Source organism: Apostichopus japonicus, chromosome 4, assembly GCF_037975245.1.
Source record: "Apostichopus japonicus isolate 1M-3 chromosome 4, ASM3797524v1, whole genome shotgun sequence".
NCBI lineage: Eukaryota > Metazoa > Echinodermata > Holothuroidea > Aspidochirotida > Stichopodidae > Apostichopus > Apostichopus japonicus.
In genome coordinates this window covers 17,471,601-17,488,018 of record NC_092564.1, presented here as the reverse complement: position 1 = coordinate 17,488,018, position 16,418 = coordinate 17,471,601, and the positions used below count along the sequence as shown (strand labels likewise).

The window sequence follows — 16,418 nt, the reverse complement described above, 5'->3', positions numbered from 1 at the left end:
TGCACTGGGCTTACTTACTGTACATTTATGTGGCTTCTCCCCAGTATGCCTTCTCATGTGAACTATCAGCATGCACTGGGCTTACTTACTGTACATTTATGTGGCTTCTCCCCCATATGCCTTCTCATGTGAACTACCAGCATGCACTGGGCTTACTTACTGTACATTTATGTGGCTTCTCCCCAGTATGCCTTCTAATGTGAACTACCAGCATGTACTGGGCTTACTTACTGTACATTTATGTGGCTTCTCCCCAGTATGCCTTCTCATGTGAACTATCAGCATGCACTGGGCTTACTTACTGTACATTTATGTGGCTTCTCCCCCATATGCCTTCTCATGTGAACTACCAGCATGCACTGGGCTTACTTACTGTACATTTATGTGGCTTCTCTCCTGTATGCCTTCTCATGTGAACTACCAGCATGTACTGGGCTTACTTACTGTACATTTATGTGGCTTCTCCCCAGTATGCCTTCTCATGTGAACTATCAGCATGCACTGGGCTTACTTACTGTACATTTATGTGGCTTCTCCCCAGTATGCCTTCTCATGTGAACTACCAGCATGTACTGGGCTTGCTTACTGTACATTTATGTGGCTTCTCTCCTGTATGCCTTCTCATGTGAACGACCAGCATCCACTGGGCTTACTAACTATACATTTATGTGGCTTCTCTCCCGTATGCCTTCTCATGTGAACGACCAGCATGCACTGGGCTTACTTACTGTACATTTATGTGGCTTCTCTCCTGTATGCCTTCTCATGTGAACTATCAGCATGTACTGGGCTTACTGTACATTTATGTGGCTTCTCCCCAGTATGCCTTCTCATGTGAACTACCAGCATGCACTGGGCTTACTTACTGTACATTTATGTGGCTTCTCTCCTGTATGCCTTCTCATGTGAACTATCAGCATGCACTGGGCTTACTTACTGTACATTTATGTGACTTCTCCCCAGTATGCCTTCTCATGTGAACTACCAGCATGTACTGGGCTTACTTACTGTACATTTATGTGGCTTCTCCCCAGTATGCCTTCTCATGTGAACTACCAGCATGCACTGGGCTTACTTACTGTACATTTATGTGGCTTCTCCCCAGTATGCCTTCTCATGTGAACTATCAGCATGCACTGGGCTTACTTACTGTACATTTATGTGGCTTCTCTCCTGTATGCCTTCTCATGTGAACTACCAGCATGTACTGGGCTTTGAATGGTTTCTCCTCCCTGATACAGTCCGTCCATCTACAGACAAATTCTTTCCTCTCATTGTGAATATGTTCATTGTTGATGTGCTGCAAGGGATTGTAGAAAGTACAAACAGAGATAAAGACACAGATTCCACACTCTCAAGAGTTAATTAAAAACTTTAGACAAATATCTTCAATAAAGGTAATAAACCCTTCAGCAACAAATCTAAATGTGGACTTATATCAAGTCATTTTCTTTCCTAACAAGAAATATTCTACTTGCTTCTTCTTTGGTCAATTAAGCTTTCAAAGTCTTCATTTTTTTGGTGATAAAAACATCCTAAATGTTAAAATCTTTGCTAGTTAATCCTAAATCAAGCTAGTTAATCCTGAACCCTTGTGACTCTGCTGGATAAGTGATGACTAAAAAAATTATCCAAAAATGACAGAGGGGGAAAAGAGAAGATAATGACTAATGAATGATCTAATGAAACAATATCAAAGCCATAGCCTAACACTTCTACTATAGTAACTCAAAAAGTTCTGCCAGTGAAGAGACAAATTCACAATTTGATCTGATAAGAGACATCTTAAACATTATCTACTCAACGAATTATTATGAGCATTGTATTACTGTTGTAATACCCAGTTCTGTTTAACCCCTATGTGTATGTTTCCTATGTGTGTTTTTTTTCTCCATATAAAATTAAATTTTCCCATTTTACTTTGTAAGGGACCAGACTCAAAAGTTATCTTACTTCTGGTCCCGCTGCCTCATTGCTATAACTATGTATTAAGAAATGTACTTCATTGTGATTTAATGGCAGAAATAAACCAAACAACATCTGAATCTGAAAACTAACTGACCTGCACTAGCTGTTCTAAGGTCTGAAATTTCCGGGTACACATGGACCATTCGCAGTCCGTCACGACGGGGACGTCCTCTTCTTTATCCTTGGTGCCTTCTTCGTCACCCTCCTGACCCGGCGGTACCCTCTTGTGGTGGTGGTGGTGGTCGTGAGATGTGGACGATACGGTGGAGGAGCCGGCGAGGAGAGCAGCCTCTTCTTCCTGGGCTTTCTTCCGCTCTAGGTCTACGCTGCTACTGACCAGGTTATTGTTGTGCTCCACCAGCATGTGCTCCTGTCGAGGACAAAAGGAAACGGGATGCATGAATTTCGAAAGACACGAGGGTAACTTCAAACGGCCGCATCAATCTTCCGGTGGTCTATTCATTTCAATTCTCTGTACCATCAGAATTGTTTCTACGACTTTGAAGCACTGCATGTTACATGTCTCACACAGCTAGATTTTATGATCTCCCCTTCCCCCCACCCCCTTCCCCACAAGAATGCCAATTTGTCTGCCACTAGCTAAACTCTGCAACGGTGAAAATTGGTTCACAAACTAGCTACGTTATGAATACTCCCAGGGAATCTACAAGCCCTGCCCCTCACCCAGACCCCCAGCCCCAACCCCTCCCCTCTGCTCACTTCTAATCTACCAATACTTCTTAATTTAAAATTATGCCATCTTCAATTTTTAATCTCCTGCTCTATACATTTCATTACAAGTTTCATTTCCACTCACTGCGTCGCTCTTCTGGTCTACTTTCTTCACTGCTAGATGGTCATCGGTTTGCGTGGGGCCATTTGCTCTGGCCATAAGATGAGCCATGGCAGGATTTGCGGGGGGATGGTGATGGTAGTGAGGGGCCGGGGGAGCCATGACTCCCGGCGGATGAGGAGGGTAGAATATGCCTCGGTTGTGCCTCATAAGCTGCTGCTGAAGGTGCTGAAGGTGGGCAAGAGGAGTCACTGAAGGGTGCCAGCTGAGGGGGCTGATGGTACCCGCTGAGAGGTGGCCGTACGACCCACTGGCCGCAGATGAGCTTCTTGAGTTGTTCATGTAGGCTACCAGTGAGTTTGGCGAGTTCCTGATCATTGCGTCTATGTCAAAAGACCCTGACAGGGGGGAGATGGACAAGCCCCTCTTCCTGCTGAGACGGCCACCCGGCTTCGGACTGGAGAACCGAGAACCTGCAAGACGAATCGGTCCGACATGTCAAGATAGAATTTTGGATGAGCATTGGCTCAAAGAATTTCACCAAAAAAATTTAAACATGAATCCAATTCCAAAGTTTAGCGCTGATTTGTGTTCAAGAACATTTAAATGCATAACCATGCTTTTAAAAATCTTTTCTGGATTTGTAAATAATCTGGATAAATAGTTCAAATAAATTAATTATAATAATTCTGGACAGTATATAAACAACAGGACAAACATGGACTGAAATCCAGAGACATTCCTAACAAACTTGAACTGCACTGTTTAGTTTCTAAGTATCCTTTTTCTTAAGACTACGTGTGTCTTTCAAAACTTTGTGTCTTTCCATTGATTCTTGTGTAACTTCTGAATGGCTTCTTAAATGGTCTGAGGAACCACACCTCGACAGAGGGCAACTGATGACTGTGAATCTGCTACAAAAACATGCAAAAAAAGCAAATTTCAAATCTTTCAAAAAGAAAGGGTATGAGCTCTACTCTTAACAGGCTATCATGGCACTGATACTGTACCATGAATCACGCAACACAGGAAAGACTCCATCAGTCTACTGCTGTAGAATTTTTCTTCTATTTTGTTGTCCAATTTTTCACAGCACATTCGTACGCAAATTAAATTAAATGTAAATTATCCTGCATTAACATTTAGTTGCAAAATCGGATTACCATTGCCACCCATACTGATGCTGAATTTAAGTTGTGCCTTTGTGTCACTCGGACCAAAGTCACATGATCTTTACACAAACCTCGATACCCGACAAGTGAACTGCGAGATTTTCGAGGGTAGTTATTTGTCTGTTCCTAATAATGCAAGATATGTACAGGTTTAACCCAAGTGTAAAACATTTGGTGTCCCACACAATTTATGTTATAGTCTAATTCATTGAAAACCTTTGAGCTTTTTGCCTAATTTTATCAATCCCGATGAGATATTGGTCAACTAAGAACATGTTTGCTCAAAATTTTCTTCTCTATGATCTGGCTCAACATTGCACCCCTCCCTCTCCAACCCTCCTTCTCCAACCCCCCCTATCCAACCCAGTTTCTTTACAGACCATGAATAAACAAATAACCTCAAAGGTGACATCCCTCCTATGCCTCTTTGAGGAGAGAAGCAAGTGATGATGTCATAGTTATTTTTATCACCCCAGATTAATCCGGCTAGACAAAAAAAAAATGAAATTCCACATTAGTGTTTTGAAAAACATTGTCATGCATTATTGCAGAGAAATTTTTTTTTGAATGTTCATTAAATTCCAGGTATGTTTTAAATTTACATTGACACAATAATTCTTTCACACACTGCCAATGAAAATTAAAATGAGTCTCCCTGGGGGGCTCTTGGTTCCTAATTCAATCTTACAACGTCTGACCCAATCTAATACGATAAAGGGAGAACGAAACTGCAAACTTTACATGAGCAAGATTAACGGGAAACTAAAGACAGTGCTAATATACCTTTACACAATTCACATTAAGTGGGAAAAAAAGGGAGGGGAAAAAAAAGGGCACAATTGTAGCAAGTTTATTCTTTCTCCTATTCATGGGAAAATAATTGGAGTCAGCTGTGAAAACAAATTTCATTACGGTGTTTTTCGGGTCTGAACTTGGCTCGTTTGGTTTGTCGCCATGGAGATGACGCACAAAGTAGCTTTGTTCACCGAGAGAGTATGGTAGTTAAATCAAACATGGAGGAAAGGATTTGTGTAATAAGACTAAGTTTATCACTCAGTGGGTGACATTAGAGGAAACAGCACCTTAGTGGGACCCTTATCGAGTGAAGACGACAAAACTTCTTCAAAACCCGGGAAACGACTGTCTTCCACCAAAAGGGCAGACGTTACAACTGCGATCGAAATAGGACTGTTCTCTTTTTGTGAAGATTCCCCTGTGGACATAAAAACCTACAGCTATAGAGTAATATGCATGGAGTTATAAACTCCATGCACCGTCGTGTGGCTTGCCCGTTGCCTGATACGTTCCAGGTTCTAAAATGGTCGTCGAACGAATATGAACCATTCCAAAGGTCGGCCAGACATATTTGGGCGTCATTCTCTGCGACTGGAATAACATATTTCACTGCAAAGAGGTTATTGTTTTAGTGTAAGTTTTAGCAAGGACTCTAGCGCTGGTAGAGTGTGTAAAATCATTATTGGCAGATAGGTTGAAACTGTTTTTGTTGTTCTTTATAATTTATGCAAATCACTGAACTAAAAAGAGTAATTAATAACCAAAGGGATCTTTTTAAAGCATGTGGGGGAAAATGTAATAACGATGGCTGTCACTGATTCCCTACTGGGTATGCATAGCATTGTGGATGGAAAATTTCCCAAAACAACATCCCCAATTCGGAACGAGGTATTTGGCAGTCCTGCTCAGACCTTTGAGAACTTCACAAAATTGTGTGGAATACTTGTGTGTTATATGGATGTTGCCATGGGCCAGTTGAAAAACAAAGGCAGTTGCATTTTTGCTTCCATGTAGTCAAGTAGTTAAGGTAGATAGGAAAGTACAGATGTAGGATGGAGACAGGTGAGGGAGGAGTAATTTTGAATCCTACGAAACCGTCCATATATAACCTTAATAGGGCCATTCCACGTCACGTAAGTCACAAATCAGAGAGACATTTGACACTTGTTTTCAATCTCCAGTTCAGTGCAAGTCTAGAGTTAAGTCATATGCCTATCATTCCTGAACTTTGAATACCCACAATAAATTCTGTCACCACTGCGAAACGTTAATGCTTTCCCATTGCGAATTATAGCGCCCTCAACTTGTGTCACGTAAGTCACGCAGAGAAATGAAGAATTTCAACTTTTTGAAGGAAATCAATAAATCCTGTGAAGTATTGAGAGAAATCTGCTAAATTGCCTATTATATCTGAAAAGGACACATTGAGGAATAACTTCAAGGTAAAATTGAATTGATATGCATTTTATACCGGTATTCGTATGCAAATTAACGACGTCACGTAAGTCACAAAAAATTGTCACGTAAGTCACACGTGTGAAAGTGCTCAGTTTCCTCTCACAGTTTCCAAAGATACAAAGTAACACAGGCTAAGGACATGTTAACAAGTTCATTATATTGAGATTGGGGGAAGGGGAGGGGTCTATTCCACATAAAAATAGAATCTAGAAGTTCACTTGTACACAAAATGTCCTATAGACTAGTTCTGCGAAATATCTTAAGTGCTACAGTAGCTAAATAGTTTCTTAATTAGGAGTAAACAAGTTTTTCTAGACTGGTTAATACAGAATACTTCTAATGTATTTGCATTTCTACATTTTTGGTTATAATCTAAACCTTTTTGGTAACACTTTAGTCACTTTTGGGAATTTGGATTAAAATAATTAATCCATATAAATCCATGGGGTAAAGGCAGAAGGTGGCAAGATGTGTATTTGGAAAACCACATTAGATACTGAAGGAGATCCACTAATGTCAGTTACTTATGTTGTTCTCCCAGCTCTGACCTCTCATATTAAGGTAGATGACAGGGTTATTGTAAAATATGATGATGTACTGTACCCAGGAGAGGTTACAAATATGGTTCCTGCCACCACCACAATGTGGAAATGGCCTCTTACGGTAGATAAAATCTTCTACCAGCCCGAAAACATTATTAAAACAAATTTTACCCCCCTGAAGCACCTTGTGCATTTCAGGGGTAGACTGCAATTCACATTTAAAGAAGTCTCAATATGTGTTTGCTGATGAAATTCGGAAAACAAAAGTTCCGAAGCAAATTCAATGTTTCTTAACTTCTAAATGCACTCTGACCAGGGGGGTTTAATGGAGAAAACTGTCGCAATCAAACAAAAGAAATTTATTCTCTGCCCGTATGACGCGAACGATTTACTGTAAAATCACTGCAACTGCCCATATCAGCACGTTCATTACACAAATGTAACCTATTTAACTTATACTCTTATCGTCCACTTTTTTTACCCAAATAACGGAGGAAACTCTTGAAAATACCTGTTTATTCATTGCAATGGAAGGAAATGATACAATTTTGCAAGGTACTGTACATCAGTAAGACCGAAAGAAAGATACTATTCAAGAGAATGAAAGAAAGATACAATTCACGAGAACAAACCAGCTACCACAGGAGAGCCACGAAAGTGAAAGTAGTCCTAGGCTATCGTTGTAAACAAAACAGAGAGATTTGATTGGCGCATGATCTGTCGGCCGGGTTTGCACATTTTGATTGAATTTTGTAGAATCTATGGACTTGTTAAGAAATCTGTTGTTTATGGACATATATAAACAAATAAAAATAATGAATATTGATATGGAAACTGCATAAAAGGGTGTCATTCTCACTGAGCTTTCAGTGCAGTAAGCTGGAAAAGTTGAAGTTTAAATTTGGCAAACCCGTCATGAGACTTTAAGGTAACAAGGAATAAGGTAACAAGTAATAAGTTTGAGCTGTTTGAGACATTTTTTGCAATTCACTTATGTAACCTTTCAATTTTACTTCAATTATAAATATTGTTACTGAATTTTAAAACTGAGTAGGTATCTTTGATAAAGAGGAAGGTGTTATAAACTTTTTATAGTATAAAAGACATCAAAACTGTGTGAAAGTGTTGAGAATTAACTTGTCACGTAAGTTACACTTCCCTTTGTGACTTACGTGACGTCACGTAAGTCACACATTTCCGGAGTCCATAAATTTGTTAAAGTTTGTTAAATTTATCAAAAGTGGTGGTATTACAGATCAACCTTTATAGCTACCTTTTCAATTGTAGCTCACTTTGCTCTAGCACACTACATATCATATGAGGAAAACATTTGCTCCTATTCTTGTCACGTAAGTCACAGCCTCAGTGTGGCATTTTTAACATAATCTGTGTTAACAGTAACAAAGAAAATGTGTTAAATTTTGTTATTAAATAGATTAACAGACTGCATTTAACTGCCACATGAAAAGAAAGCTTGTACTTTCCTTTCATTTAAGGATTTTTTCTACTTTAAATTATTGTTTGATAATTCACAGTGAAGGTGCCTATAGTTTGAGATGGATACTCATTGCTATAACCCAAGATTGAGAAATCAGAAGAAGAAAACTTTAACAGTTTAAGGAAGTCTAACCTTCTTACTTTCAATTAAACACAAAGTTAGACATCTAATAACCCTTTCTAATTTTGCCATGTTGGGACCACTTGGTGTGGAATGGCCCAATAGCAAATACTTCAGACAAGATACCTTGTAAAAGAGCGAGAAGCAAAAACACCACTAGCAAACCACTTATCTACTGCAGAAAGTCTTTATTGGTAACTCCAAAGTCAGAAGATACACAGTTTTGCTGTCAAAAGTTACAACCAACTCGGATGGAATTTCTAAGAGAAGTAGTCTGCAAGCAATCAACAACAACAAACGAAACACAATGTAAAGACAAGAAAACACAACTACCTTCAACTGATCCTATGTCAAGGGCTGGATGTTCTATGCTACCAGCAGTGCTCGGCCTTTGGCTTAGCAAGTCCCCTGGTAGCCCTTGGTGACTGTACAGGGGTGGACCAAGGTTGGTGACTCTGTGACTTTCTACACCTATGAGAAAGGAGAGGAGGACGAGACGGTTAAAGGCCAAACTTTTCAACTGTCGTGGCATTTTCTTTCTTTCTTTTCTTTCTCTTGCTACGCCTATTGGTAGCAAAAAACTGTTGAATGGTTGACTCATCAGTCATTTTGTTCATGGCAACAAATATTTTCTTTGAATTTTATTTCTACATTGACTGACCAATTTCTGGTATAATTTACTAAACTAAACTAGGGGGTTAGCAGTCCGACCCAATACTACTACCCTCTTGAGTTTTATTTAACATCCATTTTATTGCTTCATTCTGAGATGCATCATCTTAAAGACTTTGAGATATATAGTAAAAATTAATTAGACAATCCTAAATCTAACAAGCTACAGGGATTATGCGCAAAACATTTGCTCCTCTTGAGTATCATGTTATTAATAATTTAAATCCATCCGGGTGTCTTCTTTCTTCCTTTTTTTTTCTCTTTTGGAAAAAATCATTATATTAATGTCAAATTGTTTCACTTGCAACCTGTCATCCCGATGGGATTTTTGACTGGTGAAAGGACAAGGTAATATTTTCAGGGTAACCTCGTCTTCCCTCTTATACATAGTATGGCGTGGTGCCATCAGATGGTGATAAATTCAACACATAAATGTGGCTTCATAACCAACATACTATATAAGGGATCATACATCATAAAATAGGAGTACATAAAAACTTGTATTCAGGTCAATGTTGTCTATGCAAACAGTGAGGAGACTAGAATAATTGGCAGAAAATATGTTTTCATATTTTCATAAACATCATGCTTCAGTCATAAAATAAATCATACCATAACCTCCAATCCAAAAGGTTTGCATTCACTTTAAATAATACCGGTCGTGGGATATATACATGAATGGATCAAGCTGTAATGGCAAAGTGTAGTCAAAAGTACATTTCTACCATTTTAAATTTTTTTTTTTTTTTTTTTTTTTCTTAGTTCTAACAATGAGTGCAGTTCACGTCACACCACCTTGTGAAGCAATGGTGTATCTGAACATTGGTTTGGAAAACCCTTACATGTACATACTTTAATGTGACCTGAATTTAAACACCAGACCCAGGTTCACCCACATCCAAACAAAAACATAACAAAAAAGCGCTGTAATGTTCAGTATATTCAAAACATTATTCATAACATTAGAAATGGGGATCTGACATGGATCTAGTCAAAAACTAACCATGTTTGTTTTTTTTTCCTTTTTTTGTTTGACGCCCTGCCATAGAGAGAGGTCTAGATGTTGGTACATTGCCTACATTCATGTTTCAACAAAAGTTCTCAACAGCATAAGCATATATCATGATGGTACCTCACCAAACCCTGCCAAGTGGGCATATTGCCCTATTTCACAAAAGTTATCAGACTTCCAGGGATGGAACTACGAAATGGGGGGGGGGGGGTGGACATCAAACAAAGAGTTGAAAAAGATTACAGATACTGACCTGGATGAGAGCCAGTTGGACTAAGACCTCTGGCATGAGATAAAACTGACATCGCTGGACTACCGTGCAGATGGTCGACATACCCATGAGGGGGCATGTAGGGGTAATGGTACTCCGGTATGGTGCTAAGGTTACTACCACGCTGTGGACTGAGACGAATCAGGGACACATCTGACATAACAGGACTACTGCCTGGTGTATATCTGAAGACAAGAATGAAGAAGGAAGGAACTCGAATCAAATATTTTATGATAGACCAGCTTGAAATGTCTGATAGATCCCTCCCTGCAAGGTTCCAATGCATTACATGGGTGAGACCACTGAAACCTCGCATCTGAGAGATGATTATATGTTATTGTATGAATGAAGGTTTCAAACCATCCTGACCCAGATCAACTGGACGATCGGTTCAAGTTGTGAACCAGAAATCATCTGTCTTAGCAGAGACCGCCGGGATAAATATTGGTTCAAGCCCTGGTCCAAATAACATCTGGATGAATAGTATGGGTTCAATGCTTGGCCTACATCTTCGGGAGAACTGTGGGCTCAAGTAGAGTCTTGATCATACGATGAAGGTAGGGTTCAAGCCCTGATCCAGATCATCTGGATTAAGAAAGGGTTCGAGCCCACATCTTGGATCATGTTGATGAATGTGGGTTGAAGTCCTGGCCAAGATCGTAATTTCCCATCTGTAATGGTTTCCCAACTAAAAACCAATCCTAAAATGTCTCTAAAGAATATTAACAGTCCTGATCCAACCCCTACCTCCCCTCCCCTCCTACAGGCTTTGTATTTTTTAAAAGGCATTCTGTTGTTTTCCTGATGAATTTACCTACAGCTATATGAACATCAACTGTCAAATACTGGCTTGTCAGGACGAGTATTCCATATGGATATTGCTATCACAGTCATGCTTGAGAGTTAGAACCCAACGAATATATGATGATAATCCACACCAAACCCAGATGCCCATATGGACACTACAGGCAGACTATTACATAATTCCCCCTTATATCAGCAACTTGTTTGAAAGAATCAAAATCTCCACATGCAGTCTCATCAAATGCAACCTCACTGCTTTTTAAATGTTACTTCAATATGTGTACTTTTTCTTTAACATAAAATGTACTGTAGATATATACCATAATAAACTGTAGATATGTATACTGTAATGTACACTGCCTTTATCTGTCCATAGCACCACTACTGGTGCCTCGAGCACCTGCTGGTGGAGTTTGTGCACCTTGTAAATCCTCATTATAAAAATTATTATTTTTATTATTATTATTACTGTACCACTGTCAGAATACCACTGTGGGTACACTACTTACTCTGACCACAAGCTACATACATGATACAAACCACTTAGACTCATTAAAGGCTCATACAGACACACACTACAGGTACTACTGTAGACATTATGATTCTAACACACACACAGACAACACCTTGTCTGCCAAAAACCAACCTTGTCTGCATGTACCATAAAAAAAGTCACCATATGTACATACTACTGTGGATTTCATTTTCAACAACCAATACATCAACATACAATACCATACATGTACAGTATGCTACCTTCTTTATCATACAGTAGATGAGTCAGCCCTCCTCCTTAAATAACCACAACTATGCACCTATCTCTAGTATCTTTTACCACCCTACTGACCCTTTCAGGCTATAAGCTAATGCTCACCCATAAGGTCATGGGGTCACCATCACACAAATGGGACATTGATGATTGCTTCCAAATGAACAGACTGCTCCGCAAGTTATTCTACCAGTTTGTACATTACTATATGGAGAGCTTGCACAGTGCTCTCAAAATCTCCAGATACCCCTATGGGTGATTTATGACCAAAGTGAGGTCAACAGTCAAATCAAATCTACTATTTGAAGAAGCAGATATATATAAAACTCCATCTAAATATACATAAAAAGTGGATTTCAGTATATGTACATTTGGGGTCAAGAAACCCTGATGCATGAAATGTTATTGGTACTTCTGTAGGTATGGTAAAATAATCTTTAATAGTGTACTCTCTCTCCCACTCTCTGTTGCTCTGTCTATGTAGATGATATTTTGATATTTTGTTGTTGGGGGGAGGGCTTGTCTTACTGTATGATACCATTGACAGGCCTTTGACAGTTGGTATACAATAAAAAGAACCACAGGATTCTGATGCAGTGACTGGGAGTGGAAACAAACTATTGCAAATGGAAAATTGCTGACTGACATACAGCCAGCCATGAATGATAATTGCTGAGGTTTGGTATTAAAATAAAAATTGTTGTGAAGTTGTGAAGCAACGACATGCAAATTGATCATAATAAAATTGCTGCAATGATTTAACCAGTTAATGAAATGCAACCAGATAATTTAAATATTTAGCAGAACTTTGCACAAACCATTTTTAATGTTGATCTGCATTGATATTTCTGACACATTGAGTACAAAGTCCTCTTCTTCTTTTCTTTTTTATTCTTGATTCAATATTTATATTTTATTTTCCTTTTTATGAAGACAGGACTTGTAAACATTCTGAAATGTACCTCTTGTAAGGCAAAGGTCATGTGGACCGCAGGATCATCTATTGTTACATCAACAACAATGCTACCCCATGTACTTCAAAACACCAATAAAAAAATAACCACAGGGTCACTGTGGTTACAAAACTTTCATCATGAAATACATCCTCCTTTTAACAGAGAAGTCTTTCCACCTCTTTGTGAACATTGAAAGAAAGGAAGAAAAAAACATGTTAAAATGGCCACAAAATTATGGTCCAAATGGAGAGTGAATTTACCCGTGCACTGGATGATTCATGTACGGTTCAAAGTGGTACCTTCCTTCGTGTGTTCTGGAGTTGACTGGTATTGGCCGATTGTATGACAACCTTCCTTCCATAGCAGCTGCAGGAAGAATATAATATGGTGAAAACAGACATGAATATTCCATGAAACCATGAATAAATTAGCAAATTTTTTTGATGTACCACAAAAGCAAGTCCACACTATAGACGAAGCCAAGTCCTTGAAGCTCAACTGAATAGTGAGATTTACATTCATTTTTTGGCTGTCAATGACTTTAACACAGGAATAAATATATACATGAATATTCCAAGCAGCAATGAATAAATTAGCATGATTTTTATGTACCATATTAGCAAGTTCACACTGTAGACAAAGCCAAGTCCTTGAAGCTCAACTGAATAGTAAGATTCACATTCATTTTTTTCTGTCAATGACTTCAACACAGGAATAAATAATATATGGTGAAAAAAAGACATGAAAATTCCATGCAATAATGAATTTAATTAGCATGATTTTTATGTACAACCAAAGCAAGTCCACACTGTAGACAAAGCCAAGCCCTTGAAGCTCAGCCAAATAGTAAGATTCATATTACATTTTTTTCTGTCAAGGACTTGAATGCATGAATAAATATATGGTGAAAAAATACATGAATATTCCAGGCAACCATGAATTTAATTAGGATGATTTTTATGTACCATCAAAGCAAGTCCACACACTTTAGACAAAGCCAAGCCCTCAAAGCTCAACTGAATAGTAAGATTCACATTTTTGTTTTTTCTGTCAACGACTCTAACCCAGGTATAATTATGGTATAATACAGGCAATAAATTAGTGTTCAAAGTTTGCATAGCAGTTTGGAAGGCTCCAATCTTTATTTTGTATAAAATATTTTCATGATTTTTGTGAACCGACGGCAAAATTTCCTGCTTCTGAATTTGGCAGTAATTTTTTTGTGGTATACTATTTACAGCTTTAATCATGATCAGTTGATTTGATTTTCGTGCACATTATGGACCTACTGTAGGCTTCCATTGCGCACAAGCCAATGTTTTGTCAGGGGTCATTATCAAGTACTATGCGTTCCTGTAGAAGTGTTTTAAAGTGCATGCATGTTTTCATGGAGGACTGTATGGACGCAAGTTTTTCTGAGCGGAGGCAAATATGTTTAAAACGTTGCGTCCCGCGGACGCTACTTTTAATATCCTGGTAACGATACCGATATACACACCCCTGTAGTTGGGATACAAATATATAAAACGACTCAACACAAATGCACAAATTTAAAACATTCTTCACAAGGACAAGTAGCAGCTCCCCCCATTCATCATATTCATATATATGTCCCCATCATCATCCCATTGTACACCCCATTCCCACCCGTGTGTGCTGAGCAAATTACATACTTCACAAGGACAAGTAGCTGCCCAGTTCATCATATATGTTCCCATCATCATCCCATTGTACCCCCCATTCCCACCCGTGTGTGCTGAGCAAATTACATACTTTACAAGGACAATTAGCTGCCCAGTTCATCATATATGTTCCCATTATCATCCCATTGTACCCCCCATTCCCACCCGTGTGTGCTGAGCAAATTACATACTTCACAAGGACAAGTAGCTGCCCAGTTCATCATATCATGTCCCCATCATCATCCCACTGTACACCCCATTCCCACCCGTGTGTGCTGAGCAAATAACTTACTTCACAAGGCCAAGTAGCTGCCCAGTTCATCATACTGTATATATGTCCCCATCATCATCCCATTGTACATCCCATTGTACACCCCATTCCCACCCATGTGTGCCGAGCACTGCTGCTCTGTCTGCTTGGCTTGACAGCCGGCCCTGCTGACATGGTTTCTTTCATCCCTTGTAGTAATATAATCACTACTTATATATGTATAATAGTGTCACAGTGACCTCATCAAGCCCCAGGAATGCAACACTAACTTTCAGTTTATCAAACATTCCATTTCGAATGATAGGGGACTTTCAGGCCTGACTGGCTGACTGACCTAAATGTCTATGGTTAATACTAGCACAATCACAGCAGTGCAACAGTAGCGCAACTGGCAGGGAAGATCTAATAGAACACACATGTCTCTCTCTCTCTCTCTATGCAGCTTCTATCTGCCTCCCCGAGGCGGCGGTGAATTAACCGTACCTTTCAATGAGAGACTTCCAAGTCTTCCACTGTGATTCAAAGATGATGCTTACTGACACTGACAGGAATTTACTTTGTAAAAATCGTTTTTCTTTTGCACTTTGATGGCGGGAGACACTGTTTGAGTACAGTCTATACTTACTGTACTTTGTCCAGTACTGTATGTTGTAACTCAGAACACTGAAGAGAGTTGTGAGCTACAACATACAGTAGTAGTAGTACACAACACCCCTCTCTACATAGATGGGAAAAATCATGTTGTTGCTGTCTCTCGAGCGACCAAACAAAACTTAGAACATGATCAAATCGATTTGAAACCAACAAAAAATCTGAAAATGTAATAACTATTGTAATTTGACAGGTGACTGTTGTTTACTATTGACTGAGAGCTTGTAACACAGAGGTACTGTAAAAGGTCTAAAAGCAACATCAACTAAGCTTGAACTATTATTGCCTATTGTCTATTTGTAAGAATTCAAAGTTTTGAAACCTTGATTGTGTATCAGTTTCCTATTCATGACAGTAGAAATATACTGTATCTTAAAGCACTGACGTTAATAATTTTCATTTGTATCCATACAGTTTGTTCTAGAGTAGATTTCTGCTCCAGACACTGTAAGTTTTCCATACTGTGATCCCATCAGAACCAATTTTCATTTCCTTCAGTTTTATGTCCTTGAAGGAATAGAAAGTAAAAGAGACCAAAAAAATATTGAAAAAAAAAAATTGTAACTTTAGGAAGAAAACAGAACCAACATTATTTGGTTTAATTAATGTTATGAAAGTCTACAATCAGCCCAACCAATTACAAGGAAAAATACAACAATATACAGAAAGCTACAACAAGCAACTTTATGCAAATTTATGTGAACAATGAGGTAGCAAATCCATTGATACTCTGCCGGTCATATTTACTTACAAAATTTTCATATTTTGGACTCTCTGTTCACCTCCTTGTCTAGCTCCATATTGTCCTACTGATGGTCTTTATGCATTACTCCATATTGTCCTACTGATCTATGCAGTCATCAGTCTAAACAGACCCAAACCGTCCATTGATGAATTACTGTATACCCTATCAATGTAGACAGAGCCTACATTCCACAGTTCCATTGGATTTTTTTTGTTCACTTGAAGATTGAAATCACCTTT

The 16,418-nt window shown here is 38.8% G+C and overlaps 1 protein-coding gene across 7 annotated transcripts in view; it reads right to left on the bottom strand.

The window, feature by feature from the left end:
• Window positions 1–16,418, bottom strand: part of LOC139966655 (transcriptional activator GLI3-like) — a 48,875-nt gene that overhangs the window by 11,822 nt on the left and 20,635 nt on the right. For 4 of the 7 annotated variants that reach the window (XM_071969904.1, XM_071969907.1, XM_071969906.1 and 1 more), the window contains 6 exons: window positions 13,091–13,196; window positions 10,284–10,486; window positions 8,680–8,817; window positions 2,786–3,234; window positions 2,063–2,338; window positions 1,151–1,300 (listed from right to left, as the gene is read on the bottom strand). In XM_071969904.1, the coding sequence (XP_071826005.1) occupies window positions 1,151–1,300; window positions 2,063–2,338; window positions 2,786–3,234; window positions 8,680–8,817; window positions 10,284–10,486; window positions 13,091–13,196 (1,322 nt within the window). Of the gene's footprint in view, window positions 1–515; window positions 547–795; window positions 827–1,150; window positions 1,301–2,062; window positions 2,339–2,785; window positions 3,235–8,679; window positions 8,818–10,283; window positions 10,487–13,090; window positions 13,197–16,418 lie in introns of all 7 variants that reach the window. The other 3 variants (XM_071969909.1, XM_071969908.1, XM_071969905.1) reach the window with 3 other exon arrangements.